This window comes from Panthera pardus, unplaced genomic scaffold (assembly GCF_024362965.1).
Source record: "Panthera pardus isolate Hobbes unplaced genomic scaffold, ASM2436296v1 HiC_scaffold_16, whole genome shotgun sequence".
Lineage (NCBI taxonomy): Eukaryota > Metazoa > Chordata > Mammalia > Carnivora > Felidae > Panthera > Panthera pardus.
The window spans coordinates 95753879-95770153 of NW_026526721.1; the positions used below are offsets into that span (position 1 = coordinate 95753879).

At 39.4% G+C, this 16275-nt stretch overlaps 1 protein-coding gene across 8 annotated transcripts in view; it reads left to right on the forward strand.

The window, feature by feature from the left end:
- MECOM (MDS1 and EVI1 complex locus) overlaps positions 1 to 16275 on the forward strand; it is a 556668-nt gene that overhangs the window by 374333 nt on the left and 166060 nt on the right. The window contains exon 1 of one of the 8 annotated variants that reach the window (XM_019440527.2): positions 1325 to 1527. The exons of the other annotated variants lie outside the window; for them this stretch is intronic. Coding sequence (XP_019296072.1) covers positions 1501 to 1527 — 27 coding nt within the window. The 5' untranslated portion in view covers positions 1325 to 1500. Of the gene's footprint in view, positions 1 to 1324; positions 1528 to 16275 lie in introns of those variants that run through there. 8 annotated transcript variants of the gene reach the window in all.

The following is a 16275-nucleotide window of genomic DNA, read 5'->3' on the forward strand; positions in this document are numbered from 1 at the left end:
GCATGTACACGCACACACACACACACATACACACGCATGCACGCACGCACTATATACACTTATATTTGTACCTTTTCAGGTCAAAGGAACGATTTTAGTGTGAACTATCCCTGTAAATTGGCTACTTAGCCTGCCTGTTTTCTCAAAGTTTTTTCCCCCTAAATAGGACTGGGCCAAAACAAGAATAAACGTTTTTTATGGTTTGAATATGCCACTCCCTATTGCTCACTTTTATGGAGCCACGGCCTTTTATTTTAGTTTGTATCGTATATCCGTGCTCACTTTGAAGTCCATTATGAACTCGGGATTCTGAGCTGTCCAATAGAACTTTCTGTGGTGATGAGAACATTCTATAATCTGCACCGTCCAATAGCACTTCAGTAGTCTCTAGTCCTATGGAGCTGTGGAGCACTTGAATGTGACTATGAGGAACTGAATTTCTAATTTTATTTACTTAATAATGTTCAATTAAATAGTCATCTGTGACTAGTGACTATTGTATTTGACAGTGCAGCTGTAGATCACATATTACCAAATTCGCTGAGATCTAGAAAATCGTCAACATTCTTAGTGAGTCCTTGTCTATGAAAATCTATCCCTTTGGCTCTTCTTAGCATTAGTTAATTTAATTAATGAAACCATGATATAATTTGCCTGCCTTTATATGTTCTCCAGGCTTTAGTTTGTTTTGTTTTGTTTTTTCCCTGCTTAACCAACCACCATGCTACCTACAGCTAGTAAATATTTTTGAAAACTTACATTTGGAAAATGACATAATGCTGTCAAACAGGAAAACGTGTTTAGTTCATGAAGTATGTTATAAAAGTTTACAGAATGGCTTTCTTAGATTTCTAGTTCTCATGATCAAAATTACTTGGATTTAAACAAATAGTATTTATTGCATATGTAGCGCTCATCTCTCCTTTCTTGAAAATCAGAGAGATTTTAAAATGAGCATTAATCCTCGCTCATCTTTATGGAACTTCGGAGAGGGGTGACCCGCTCCTTCCTGCCTATCGAGTTTCGGGTACAGGCTGGCTCAGTGGCCTCCACACAGCCGTGACTTAGCACTCTGTGACAAAGCCTATCTTCCTCCCAGGGTTTGCAAGGACTAACATGCCAGTAAGGAGAAACTTCCTGCTGCCCTTGTGGGGCTTTTGAATGATTAGGATGAGCAACGTTTCTCCAGAAGTAGGTAGAATGTTGAAATGGCAAACACGGAGATTGCACGCCATGTCCACCTTACTCTTCACACAGACCGCCTGAGATAATAGTCATATAGAGAAACCGCAGCATTCTCAAGCTGTGCCCAGGGGCTCCTTCTCTTTGCTTAGAGGCCAACCAGGATGCACAGAAAACATAACTGATAACACTTAGACAATTATTGACTAGTTTTAGTATTAATGGTGGGGGCTGTATTCATTTACTCTTCCTGGCTATGTTTCATTGATGCAGTTTGCTTATTTCTATGTGGAAGCATGATGATTTTCACTCTCTTCCATGAGAACTTCGGCGCCGGAGACAAAGGTAATTTGGTCGAGTGACCCTACAACGTATATGGCTTTAACATTTTGAAACATTCCCTTGCAGATCTACCTGTGTGATGTCAAATGTGCTGGTGGGGGCAGAGGTACAACATCATCGACTGCATTTTGTAGACCTTTCCTTTTGGACAGATGTTCTGAATTGTAACGATGCCTTATTTGTGGCAAAGGGGCGATGTGGAAAGTGCTTTAATATCTAGGTTTCACCTAAAACCACCATGTGGGCAGCAGAAGCATAACAAATATTTGGAAGCAATTTTTCTCTTCTGCCATTGACTACCCTTTTTTTGTATTCCTGTGTCTCAGGCTAGATGCTTCAAGCAGAAGTTAATGGGGTGAGATGCCTCTCTTCATCCAGTTTGTTCTCCTCTGCCCCCGGCTCCCGCTTTTCCCCCAGCCCTCTCCACCTCCCCTCCTTCCTACCCCTGCCAGATGTGAGGAAGGGCGAGCTGACCTCCCGCACCTGGTGCCCACCCTGTGACCCTTTTCTCTCGATTGGAAAAGTGTGAGGGATGGGGTGTGGGGAATTACATTGCCAGACAAAGAGAAGTTGCTCAAAAGTGTATGTGCTCAAAAGTAAATATGTAGCCACCGACTTTCCGAGGTCATGGTGGAGGGGGTGCAGTGGGCAGCCAGGTGTGTGAATGATATTCTTTCCCTTTTCTTGACACTTTCACTGTGAAGTCACCATCCAGCTCCAGCCTCTGGGAGGGTCTCCTCGGTATCCAGAGATAATTTTAAAATTATAGCAAGACCTTATCAGAATGTTTTAGGGATTATACATGATATAACTAGGGATGATATATCATATTTTGTCTTCACCTATTGTTCTCTTTCTGTAATAATATGTAATGATAATTTCTTTCTCTATAGCCAGCTTCCTCCCCCCTCTATTTCTCTCACCTTAAAATATTTGGGGACAGTGGAAAGAGAGCTAGACTGAGTTCTTGTCACTAACTAGTTGTGTGCCACATGGAAAGGGCTATGTTAGGTGGTCACTAAGGTTTTCTTTAGCTCCAGGAATCTGTGATTCTATTCCTTCCAGAGCATTTGTCTCCCCTCCAGCTCCCATCTCAGCCCCTTCTTGTCTTTGCCTGTCATGAATCATGTCAGACTTCCAGCCATCCTGGGGTCCTACTTTGGGGACTAAGGCATTTTCACAAGCCTCAGGGGGGACTCGCTTTGTGTTTAACAATGTGAATTCATACTGCCAATGGGTTAATCTTCCAAGACTAAGTGCAGATTGGGTAAAATCAGAGAAGATCAATGGTTGTAGCCTGCCGTGAGTGGGGAGTTTCGAGCCAGATTTTTAGAAATCTGCATCACAGAAGTCACCTGGGCGTCACAGCCCGAGGAACTCTGGGTTAATGTGTGGTGAACAGAAATATCAAGTTCATGCCCATAGGGCAGTTTTCATTGGCATGAGCTTCGGCACAGCAAAAACGGCCTTGGTAGTGTTAATTTTTTTATGGGTAGTTGCACGATAGCTGGTCTTGGAATGTTAGCAGCACTGTTGCAGAACTAAAAATGTTACCCTGAGACATTTTAAAAGAGCAATAAATATCTGGTTTTAAAACACAGGCATTAAAAAATTATAAACTTGGAAAGTCCTTTCTGGTTGTTGTTGCTCTAACTTGGGAGTGTTAAAACTGTCTTTTCTTCCCTGACTTCTCAATAAGCAATTGTAGGGCTTGACAAGTTAGCGATTATTCGACTACTTCAACATTGGGATGTTTACGCTTTAACCAAAGGGTGCCTAGTGATGAGGCTGTGTCCTTTTAACAAGGACGATTTGGCTTCACAGTGTGAAGATGTGGCTGTGCTCAGAGCTGGGGCTACACACGCTCTGTGTGCCCTGACAGGGACAGTCCTTTCATGCGGAGGGAGTGGCTCTCAGGGAGGGCGGAGTCATTTCCAGACCTGGGTTGTAGGAGCGTCACTCGTCCTCCTGAAGCAGCTTGCGACCAGGAGCCCTTGAGGATAGCCTTGAGGATAGTCTTGAGGATAGCTTGAGGATAGTGTGGGATTGACTCCCATCGGAGAAATGAGACTAGTCCCTACCACTGGCTTCACAGAGAGGGTGCTTGGGCCAGGGAGGATTGTACCTCACACTTGAATGTGGCCAAGAAGGACTGACCTTCTTGTCATCACTTTTAAAACATAAAAATAGTATTACAAAAAAATTTAAAAATCGAAAGCAATTTCACTCTCTCGAGTTTTGCTTGGCTCTGCCTAATTAGCTTTCTTATAGTTTCAACTTTTTCTCACATAATATTTTACCATAAATGTAGGCTTATATTCCTGCATTAGCTTCATGATTGCTATTATAATGGTAAATAATAGTCTATTAATGTACAATAATTTACTTTTCCCTCTATTATTAGTTACTCACATGATTTATAATTTTATGCCATGGAATGTAATATCAAGTAAACCAAATATAAAACCACATAACAAACTAACAAATGTAGCTTTTCCTTATTGATATGTGTTGAAGGAAAATTTCTAACAATAAAATTATAAAGAGAAAGAGTGTAAACACATTAACATTTTTACACATATTATAAAATTTCTTTTCTTGCTTTCCAAACGAGTTCTAAAAATTTTCAATTTTAGTATACTCTAGCATATGAGTAGACTTACTTGTACTGACTTTAATATTTAAAAATAGATTTTAATATATAAATTAAAAAATTTTAGTTAGATACACCAATCATATTAACTTAATACAAGTATATATACAGATAAAACATGGAACCTTGAAATTTCTTTGTGATGTGCTTCAGTAATCTGTGCAGGTGAACAATTTGTTCATGTACTAAGAATCTGATTTTCCCTTGTTTGAATGTCTACTTCTGTTCTCTCTCCATTGTAGTTTTTATAAACTTGACTTAGCAAGCTAGCTAGCTGCCACACATTTTGATATAGTTCATCTTTTAAAGCTTTACCGTTTATTATCCAGATTCTGATATCAGACATGAGGCTGGAACATTGTCCCTTTCTGATAGGGGGCCAGTGAGTTTGTAAGGACTTTATATTGCCCATTTTTATTGGGTGTGCTTGAATGTGCACAGCAAAATGGTTCCTTTTTAAATGACTATTAGGTAAATGCACAAAACACCTACACTTTGGGCCAAGTAAGTGTGAACTAAAATATCATATATAAAACATATATGATATTACATTTAAATTTATATTTACATATTGTATGTAATATATAAATGCATATTCACATATTTATTGGGTATTTTCATATATTGATATATATATATATATATATATATATATATATATATATATATAAATGAAGACAAAATTTAAACAAAAATATTTCCAAATCCACTTAATGGCAAGCTGTGTCATAATGAAAACCTACTCTCTTTTTATTTTTTTTTTATTTTTTATTTTTTAATTTTTTTAATGTTTATTTATTTTTGAGACAGAGAGAGACAGAGCATGAACAGGGGAGGGGCAGAGAGAGAGGGAGACACAGAATCTGAAACAGGCTCCAGGCTCCGAGCTGTCAGCACAGAGCCCAATGCGGGGCCCGAACTCACGGACCGTGAGATCATGACCTGAGCCGAAGTTGGACGCTCAACCGACCGAGCCACCCAGGCGCCCCAGCCTACTCTCTTTTTAAAGTCCAGGTAAAGCTGGGGTCGCCTGGGTGGCTCACTTGGTTAAGCCTCTGCCTTCGGCTCAGGTCATGATCTCACGGTTCATGAGTTCGAGCCTCACGTCAAACTCTGTGCTGACAGCTCAGAGCCTGGAGTCTGCTTCGGATTCTGTGTCTCCCTCTCTCTGTGCCACTCCCCTGCTCACACTCTGTCTGTCTGTCTGTCTGTCTGTCTGTCTCAAAAATAAATGAACATTAAAAGAAAATTAAAGTCCAGGTAAAACTGAAGAAACCAAAGTTTTCTTGTAACTAAAGAGAACTCGAATAATTAGCTTTAGGTGTCAGAGAAACCTTAAATAAGTTGAGAACCTACTCAAGATATACTTGATGCCAAAGGCAAACGAGACCTTCATTTTCCTGGCATTCGGTGAGGGTAGATTAAGAATTCCTGTTACAGAGAGCATGATTAGGATTTTCATTGAGCGGAATGCCAGAAAATTAGGAAACATGTTCTAATTTGGCGGGAGATTAACTGGAACGTGGTTGTTTTTTCTGTCACAGTAAACATGGCGATCATTTTTGTTGTCTAGTCACACCACGAGTGTGTTTTGAATTCATTATAACTAAGTTCAGTGCATTCTAAATAGAGCATTTTGTCCATATGGTATTCAGAATTTGTTTGCAAAGAGGTTTTTGTTTTTGTTTTTGTTTTTTTTTTTTTTTTTTGATAGGTGACTTCTATTACAATGAATCAATTGGCACGTACATAGGTTTCCTAAAGATGGATATAAAGATACAGGATAGAGAAATAAGCCATCTTTTTCAAAGAGAAATTTGATCTCGCGATTCCAGCCTGCATTTAATCATTAACTCAGCATCCTACCTTGGGTAGATAGAGCTTCAACGAACTCTGCATGCCGGAAAGTATTAATATAGAAAAGGAGAGGAGTAACGTAATAGAAGCCTGGCCATGGAGAAATCGCATTAGAACACAAAATAAACACATGAAAGGCGGGTCGTATGTGCTCTGCGAGTCCCATGACTCACGGATGCAAAGTGTTATTCAAAAACTGGATATGATAAAGTGCTTATTGCCTTTATTCCTTGGAGAACTCCTTGGCAATGCAGTTCCCCAGTCTAACAATTCCAGACCTGACTTGCTGCTGTTTACTAATTAAATCTGCTTAGGAATTAGAAAGAACTTGTGTGTCTCCCCCGCCCCCCTCCCTGCTTGAAATTCTTAAACAAGCATTGGGTGTGTGGTAAATGGTGCGTTTTAATAAATGTTTTGTAAAGGCCAGTTATTCAGTCAATATTGAATCGTGTGATAGGAAATACGGCTGCTTAGCTACAGAGAAGATGTCTACATACTATTGGCATCTGTTGGGTAGGTAATGTTCTTAAACTGCCTGGCCTTCTTCCAAACTTTGATTATTCATAAATCTGTTGAGTGTGGTAAGTTGCACTATTAGCGTTTAATCTTTTATTGAAGCAAACTCAGGAGACTGAAATCTATTTGCTTTAGCAAGCTTGTTCACTGATAAATGTATGATTTAAAATTTTCCTTTTGTGAATTCCTCTGGGCAAGGAAAACACAGCTGGGCATAGCACAGATCATATTTATCTTTTCATTAACTAAAGTACAAGAAGATAGTGTTGTTGGAGGCGTAGAAGGAGGGATTGCTAAAGAATAGTCCTCCTCCTGTTTGCACACCCACTTGAGCAAAGCTTTCCAAACAAGTATTTGAGATACTTGTGAGAAAAGCTAGTTGAATCGTCAAAAGAAGACCAAGCGAATGCATATGAAGTGGTTGGATTTCAGATAACATTTTCCCCCTGAGTGTTCAGATTGGTTAAATATTAGAGGAAGGGAGATAATGATACTGTTTGTCGCCATAAACTTAGACATACTATCTTTTTTCACAAGGTTGGTATGAAAGGTGTATCAAAGATTTTCCATCCCAGATGATTTAGTTTCACTGTGGTAAAGGGCACTGTAGGTACAGAAAGATTGCTTGGATATTAAGTGCCAGACAGGACCATAACAACTTTGTATAGACCTAATAATAGATATAATTTTTGTTTTTCAGAATAACACAATAAACCGATTGGCTGTCATGGGGAGGGGTGTAAATATATAAATATTTATTTTTTCAGCATTATTTTTTTCTGCTACAGGGAAGATTATGAAAATTTTTGTGAGATTTTGGGGGTACTTATTTGCAGTATGCCCTAAACCAGGCCATTAGGGGAAATCTTCCAGAATGCAGTAAGGGACCTCTGGCTTATATAGGTTGATAATAAATTCTTCACTTAGGAGAGTAAGATGAAATTATGAGTCTCCCCCCACCTCCGCCTTTTCCTGCAGCCCTGGATCATGAGGGTTGAGTTTGCTTGTGTTTCTATAGTTTCTCCAACCCCTGGCAAAGTGTCATGTACACAGTAGGTGACTAATAACTACAGATTGATTCGTGTACCCTTGCAGAACTTTCTGGGCTCTGCAAAGATGAGCTATGCTGTAGGTATGTTCTTCTGTCAGCTTCTGTCACTCAAGCGGGAATAGGGAAAACCGAAAAGGGAGGCTCCTTTCCAGCCGAGTGCAGCAGAGCTCCAACCCCCTTGAATTCAACTGTGACCCAGGGCAACCTCGAATAGGCTAATGGTCCATTGCATGAGTCACAGACACAACTTGGGCTGAGGTTAATCTCTTCCCTATTGCCCAACCTCCATGCCCATAGATCCCTTTCCTAAGTGGAATAGAAGTGGGCAGGGACAGCTTTTTCCTGCCTCTATTTACCAGTCCTATCAGATTCTCTGAGAGTTAGGCCAAAACATTTTCAGTTACTGATGACATTTATAAAACATTAGCTTATTTTTTTAAAAACGTATTTATTTATCTTGAGAGAGAGAGAGATAGTGCGTGCACACGTGCACATGAGCAGGGGGAGGGGCAGAGAGGTTGGGAGAGAGAGAATCCCAAACAGCCTCTGTACTGTCAGTGCAGAGCTCAACAAGCGGCTCGATCCCACAAACGATGACATCATGACCTGAGCTGAAATCAAGAGTCGGATGCTTAACTGACTGAGCCACCAGGGTACCCCTAGCTAACTTTAATTAAAACTTGTTTAAATGATCATCTGCTGATTTGTGGATTCTAAGGTTTATAACTATTTGTCCCTCTTATTTTTCTTTTGTTTTAAAATTCACCAACCCAATATCAAGCTTTTTGTTTTTTTGTTTTTTATACATAGGCATTTAAGGATGATATTGGAAAAGTAGTTAAAAATCACAACTAGTGAAATGAAAGATTTTTCTTTAAGATCATCCAGCCCAACTCACTTAGTCTAGAGAGAAGGGAACTGAGGTCATGAGATGGGAAGAGAGCTTTCAAAGGCCACAGGGTTCGTAGAAAGGCAAGTACTAGAAAACAAGCTTCAAGCCAATATTTTTTCAACTTCTCTGTTTCACCTGAATGAGTAACAGAAACTTCCAAAAACAGTGGCTTAAAATTTAAAAGAAGTATGGAGGCTGGAAAGCAACTACTGGCACTGTAGCTGTATCATGTCATCAGGAACCCTGGATCCTTCCAGCTTCCTGCTCTACTATTATTGGGTGTGACATCCATCCTCATGTTCTCAAGATGGTTGCAGAGTGCCAGCCATCCTGTGTATATTCTTTTTTTTTTTTTTTTTTTTAATTTATTTTTGGGACAGAGAGAGACAGAGCATGAACGGGGGAGGGTCAGAGAGAGAGGGAGACACAGAATCGGAAACAGGCTCCAGGCTCCGAGCCATCAGCCCAGAGCCTGATGCGGGGCTCGAACTCACGGACCGCGAGATCGTGACCTGGCTGAAGTCGGACGCTTAACCGACTGCGCCACCCAAGCGCCCCAATCCTGTGTATATACTAAGGAAGAAAAAGGTCAAGGACAACATGAAAGAATGGTGCAAGCCAAGAAGTCAGCTCCCTCTAAAGGGCTTTTCAGGAAGCCCCCACCCAGTGATAATTGCTTATGTCTAACTGAGCAGAACCAGTCCAGCTGCAAAGCAAGCTGGGAAATATAGTTCTACCTTTTTTTCCTCTCTTCCTTCCTTCTCCCTTCCTGCCTTCCTCTCTCTCCCTCTTTCCCCTCCCTCTCTCTTCTTTATCTCCCTATAATACACTGAATGAAATTTGATTTAATATTAGTAAGATCAAAAAGACTTGATGTTGGTAGACAACTTCTTGTCCCTGCACCCTGTATATTAAAGCAATTATTTTAGGGTTTGGAAGTATAATATTTTACAGTATATTCTTCTCTACTAGTATTTTCTCAAGTTGCCTATATGCAAAGACCAAACATAGCATGAGACCAGAAATTCAGGTTGCTTTATGTGAGTGACACAATGGGAGGAGAGTTTAGGGACTGTCATCTCCGACCTGCACGTTGGCTTCCCATGTTCAGTGAAACACTGTTTCCATTGTTTCCCTTGGCTTGAGAGTGAGCCTGGCAATGAATACCATACTGACTTCACTCAGGCACGCTTCATAGGTAACTAATGAAAACCTCTTAAATATTTAGACGTAAATAGCAAATAGTTTGTTTACTTCACCTTGCATGTTTAATGGGTGGACAATTTTTAAAAGCCTGAAATTACATACCGTAGTAGGTAACTTAGGACCATGACTCACAATGAGAGAACCTCCCAGGTCCCATTGAGGGGAAGTAAGCATACTCACACATCACTTTACTAGCAGATACATTTGTAGGCAACACAGAGGAGGATTTATTTGCTGGCATCTCATTGGTTTTGAGTGCCGTCTGGCTATGAATTTGTCTCTAACTAAAGTTAGTTTCCTTTGTTGAGTCAATTTCTTTAATTTATGTTGATTGACGTGTAAGATAATTATTTAGAGTAAGAAATTACTGAAGCAGAAGCCCTCCCTCCTCAGTGTCAGACTGGCAGCCATGTTAGCTTATAACTGAACACACTCTACGTTTACTGTTTGTTCTGCATGGGTTACAGATGAGAGACCTCTGCAGACATCAAGGACATTTCCAGAAGCAGTAATGTGGGAAGACTCCCACACCCCAAAATCCATTAATGTCACCATGTCCTCTAAGTGAAGAATGGCTTTACAGCTCAGTGCTACTGACTTCTTAGTCTCGGACTACTGCAGTACCATTGGTCGTAGGAAAGGGAAAGAATTGTGAAGAATTAGAATTGGATATTTCACCTGGTATGCATGGGAAAATGTAGTCAATGATGGGGGTTGAACCCATCCTCTCCCATTAGGCCTTTTGTAAAATATTTGACCTGATATGCATCTACTTACCATTTTATTCTCCTATTGGTGTTTCATTGCACCCAGGGCTGGCCAAGGGCCTTTGGGTTCCCAGCTCTCTGACGTCACACATCCCTTCACTTCAGATCTCTTACCTGAGAAGGACCTCAAGGCAAGGCTTGTCAACCTGAATCTTCCAGTGATAACTGCTGTGTCAAGTTCCAAACCCTCACTCACCATTTTGAAAATTGGACCTTTGGAAGTTAGCAACATTAATATTAATTAGTATTCATAATATGTTAGAGTTTCTTAAGTGTACTTTGCCAGATATTTGTTGCATATTTGTGCTATTAGGCAAAAATATCCTGAATATATAGATATTCAAATAACAGAGTTTCTTTGGAGCCCATCTCTGTCTGCACACATGGCATGTAGGGCCGTCTGTCTGGATTCCATCATGCCTGCCTGCCATATCTTATCAGTGCAGAGCCCTGTGAAGGGGATCCTATATATTAGCCACAACATGACCTGTGTGGCCAGGATCAGCCCTAGCAATTATCCCACCGGTGGTGCAGTGATTTAGAATGAACAGCTCAAGGATGCCATTATTTACCATATATCATAGCCCAAGATAAGGTTAATAAAATCTTCCCTCCAAATCGGGGGTGATTTATATATCAAGAATATTGGCAACCAAGCTTTTTCTAACTTCTTTTTGTTTTGCTGCTGCTTAAGTAGATCCTAATTGGTAGAGATCCTGACAATTCTAGCTCTTGACTAATGTAACTACTCAAAGCAACAGTTAGCCCTGAGCACAGTCCCCAGCCAGGCTCCTGGCAGGAGTCCATGGGAACAATCTCCTTCCCTTGGCAGCTGCCTGAACAGCAGTGTGTGGAAAGGACTGCTGTCGGTTGGCAGGATGAGAGCAGGTCTGTATAGCACATTAGGTTTAAGTCCTCACTGTTCCACATTTACACTGTGTAAAACAAGTAAATGAAGCTAATAAGGTATGTGCTGATTTGGGTATTGTGTTTGAAGCAAAGATATATCTCACAGTGAATAGCGATGAGAGGATGCAGCAGAAATGGCCCCTAATTATCTGTGTGCCTTAGGTAAGTTACTCAACTTCTCTGAGTGTGCTTTCTAAACCAGGGTTTTGGATTAAATAGCTTCCAAGACCCCTTCCCTTCAAACATTCTGTGGTTCCATATCACTAGATAGCCTCAGAAATGTAATCCTATTTGTACTTGATACTGTGCTATTTTTTAGTGATTGATTTTTTTTTTTTTTATTTATAGCCTCATTGTTTCCAGAAAGCACTTGAGGCAGCTTTCAACAAAAATATAGGTACAGGGGGGTGGAGGGGGGGACAACAAAGACAATCAACATAAGATAAATACTGAGAAGTAAAAGAAGATGGACGAAAGCAATATATTTAATTCTGAAGAGATGTGTAAGAAACTACATACTTTCTGAGCTTCCCAGGGGCCAAGGCAAAAAAAATAATAATAAATAAATAAATAAATAAATAAATAAATAAATAAATAAATATATAAAAGCAACAGCACCAATGTATGGAAGAGAAAAGGACACATGGTGTTTATTTTCCCATGTTGAATGTTATATTCATATTTTACCCAGAGATGTGGAAATTAGGTATATCATAGCCCTTGGCATAGTCTACTTAGATTTCAGATTTTAATTCCAAAGCTATTAATCCTGGACCTAGGACACCTAACATCTGAATCTATCCTGTGTGGAAGTGATCACATTCCCATTCAATCTGTTAATTAATAACACAGTTCATTTTCCTATCTCAACATTTACTTTATTTTCCTGGAGAATAGTTGTTTTTTTCCACATGGAATAAAAAAACAAGTTCCATTTGTTATCTTTCCACTAACATGTGAAATTTGACATGTTAAAAAGAAGCAAAAATAATTTTACTTAATAATAAGCTTTCACTGGGAGTGTAGGATTTGTACCCATATCCCCCCTTTTCTCCAATTCCTTCATGCTAAAACGGGGGAAGACATTATTATGCAAGCAAATGGGTCCTTCTTTTTCGCTAGTATAAGCAATCTTTATTAATCTCTGTTAGTCTAACTTCTATTTAGACAGCAAACTCAGAATTGTATTTAATCTTTCAGTGGCGACATTGATCGGGATCTAGAATTAACATGTCTCCTTTCTTTCAACCATCCTATTCATGAGTAAACGAAAACTGAAAAACAGACCGCATGCATGCGCATGTGTGTGAGAGAAGAAAGTGTTCTGTGTATTATCGCAAGTGATTTACGTGTTGGAGCTCCTGTTCTGTCAATTTTCAGTGGTAGGACTTAAATATCTTTTGTCTCAAGAAAAAGTAACAAATAGCTAATGTAAAATCCAGTTCATTGTTTAAGGAAAGTTTATGGGTTTTCTTGTTTTGGGTCAGGAGAAAAGACAGGAGGAAGCATTAGGGAAAGAGGCCGCTGAACCAGAGCAAAGGAGCGATTGTCTTCAATTCAGCCCCCAGTCCAGGTAGAAGTGATGGCAAGCTGACACATCTTTAATGTCACTAGTTGTCTCCCATGTAAAAGATGTGCCTCTTTGGGGCAAAAACAGAATGAATTCATTTTTTTCTGTCACTGTATTAGTCACAGTAATTAATGTCATTTCCCTCAACAGATAAATACCTTCATCTCATGGCTTAACACAACAATTATATAGTCTTGCTCAAACTGTGTTTTGTGCGGGTTGGTGGGTCAGAGGGGGCTGTTCCAGAAATAGGCTTGAGGACCTTGGTTTCCTTGTGATGTTTCCTTTGCAACACAAGGTTTCTAAATTTTTCCTGGGACAGGAAGAGAAAGATAGGAATCACTGACTCTAAAGTGTTCAGACTGAAGTCACCATCATCTCAGTTTATATCCCATTTGTCAAGCTCAGTCACATGGCTCTCACTCAGGGCAGGCAGAGCTGGGAAATTAGCAGATTAAATACAGGAATTGATATGGGATGGGAAAGTTGTTTTCCTTGATGTCTGAGAAAAACCTTGTGTAACTCTTTACATGGCACATCAGAGAGGGCTTCCTGGAGGAAGCATTTGAGTAAGAGTTTGGTCAAAAGGGCACTTTAGTCCCAAAGACCTATTCTCTTGTTGTGACGATCAAATAGCAAGATATATGCCAGTATGCCATGAAATAAAGGTGTATTGTTATTACTAAAATGCCTTTGGTCAGCAGCATTCTTTGGCCAGGAGTGGCAAAGACTTATTATTTTTAAGATTAAGACTGTTGCTAGTAGTAGTTATGAAGGAAGCTCCTAGAGAGCAGCATGTTTTTCCTCTGATCTGTTCATTGACTTACCCAAGCACCCAGATCAAGGCCTGGCATGAGATAGACATTCCATAAATATTTGATGAGCAAATAACAACTTGCAAAAGACTCAGCCCAGTATGTTTGTTTCCTTTTTACTATAAAACCAGAGGTAAATTGATTCTTTTAAGTTTGTCTCTTTACAGTCAAAGATGAGTGTTGAGCTCGAACATCGAAAGTAAATGTGTCCTTCTGTGCTGCTTTTCTTGTAAAGGTAACACCAGGGAGGTGGGTACTGCCCAGTAAGTGGTTAGAACCACAGATATTATGCCACTGATATAGCCTCTTTTTTAAGTTTCTTAACCTGTAACATGTGTTTAGGAGAAAGCTGACTGTAGCTGATCTACACAGGTCTTTGAATGTCTTACATCAATAATTTGACATGGTGCACAATTAGTCAATAAACACAGTGCTCCATGCATATAAAATCTGTCATTGTACAAGAGGCAAAGAAAAATAATTTAGACCTAAATTTAAATGATATAGATGTTAATAAAATAAATGGATCTGTCCTCTAAGATGTCTCGTTGTCTCTTACAATAAGTAAAGTTACATTTATTTAACTTTTATTTAGGAGCTAATATTCTGGACAGCGGCTGTTAACGGTTACACTGTTTGTAAAGGAATGACTTGAAAGGAAAATTAATCATGCAACTAGGCTTCCAAAGGGAATGAACACTACTTAGGGAAAAAGTCATCTATGATCGTGATCATGGAGTGTTATCATTATTCCTTCATCACATCTTTGGAGTCATTAGAACTAATCTATCTATACACCGAATTCCTACATACAATAAGGGCCATCTTTTCATTAATGATTTGTTAAACATCTGTCCTAAGTATGACTGAGTACTTTAAAATACTCAGTAACAATAACAATATTCATTAACAAGTGATAATTAAACCTGTTTCCTCTGCCTTCGGGAAACTTAAGAATCCCTTTTTATCTTATCTTGTTTCTCTCAGTTACCCTGTATTGACCAACACATAGAAAAATCTAGGTTTTGTTTTCACATATATTATCATTCTTGACAAGTGCAGAAACTGGAAAGGGGGAGGAACAAAGCTCAGTGCACAGCTATTTTAGCAGACTTTGATCATGTTGGAATATGGGCAGAGAATAGAGACTGATAAACTCATATAGTTCTTTGCCATGAAGGCTACTTTAGCGTGAAGCCAAAAAATGAGAGGGGTAGGCTTACTTTTCACAGATTTAACCAAGAACAATGACACCATTTGCAACCATAGTGCAGAGCCAAAAAAAATCATTGCCAGCATGCCAATGTATACTCCCTAGAGAATAACTGGAAAATGAGAAACGCCTGTCAGAGATTAAGTTCTATTTCTAATGGAAGCACAGAACAGACTGATGTCTTTTTAATGAAAATGAACATATCACAACAGATGAGTTTTATTTGTTAGTTTCGATGTGAGTTCTTTAGAACTCTGTCACTGGATATATTCTTTTTAAAAGCAAGTTTCAGAATGTGATGAATAAGTTAGCCGGTTGAGGAACCAATATAGGTGAAACATTTAGTGGACCAAGTGTCAGGGAATCTAATGTTGCCTAAAAATAAAGGGACACAAACCTATTAATACCAACTAATAAGAGATTAAAATAAGAAATTAATGAACATTTTCCCATTTTACACTTGCTTTTATTCATAATAGATAACATATAAATAGTTACTTTGGGTCTGTCACTATTCCAAGCACTTTATATGCATTAACTCATTAAACTCTCATAAGAACCCATTTGACAGGGGAGAACACTGAGGCACAAAGAGATTAAGTAACTTGTCCCAGGTCACACAACTAATAAGCTGTGAAGTCGAGATTTGAACCCATACGATCAGGCTCCAGAGACTGTCCCCAACACATTGCCCTGTCATTAGTGAACATATTCCTTGTGAATACTTTTAGTCCATATGTCCTGGACTCAAGTAGGCCCTTCTTTGAAAAGTAGGAGATATTTTGAGGGAAAGGACACATACACACACACACACACACACACACACACACACACACACACCTCATGACCCCAATAGAACCAAAAAACCTAAACACAGTACTAAATGATGTTCATAGGACTGCTCTTGAAGCTAGTTATATTGGATAACATAAGATTTGAGTCACTACCTTAAAACATGTGGGAAAAAGAAACTGAACCATGGAGGGTTGAAAAGTGGTAGCTATTAGGAGAGCCTGAATTGTTTCTCCAAGAGAAAGCAGCCAGGAGTTAAGAAAACAAAATAAAAAAATGTAGGACACTTTTGCCTCTTGTCTTGGCTTCTGTCTTGGCTCCCTTGACCACGTAGTCCTGCCTGTTAAATATGACACAGCTTATTAGGGAGACCTCGATAAAGGATAGTGTTGGCCATAGCAGCTCAGTACTTCAACTTGAAGAGTTTTCTGTACCCACAGGAGAGTAGAGACAGCCTGAGATTTGGGATCCCGAATTATCAGGGTTCAGTGTGTGGCCTCAGTCTTATCT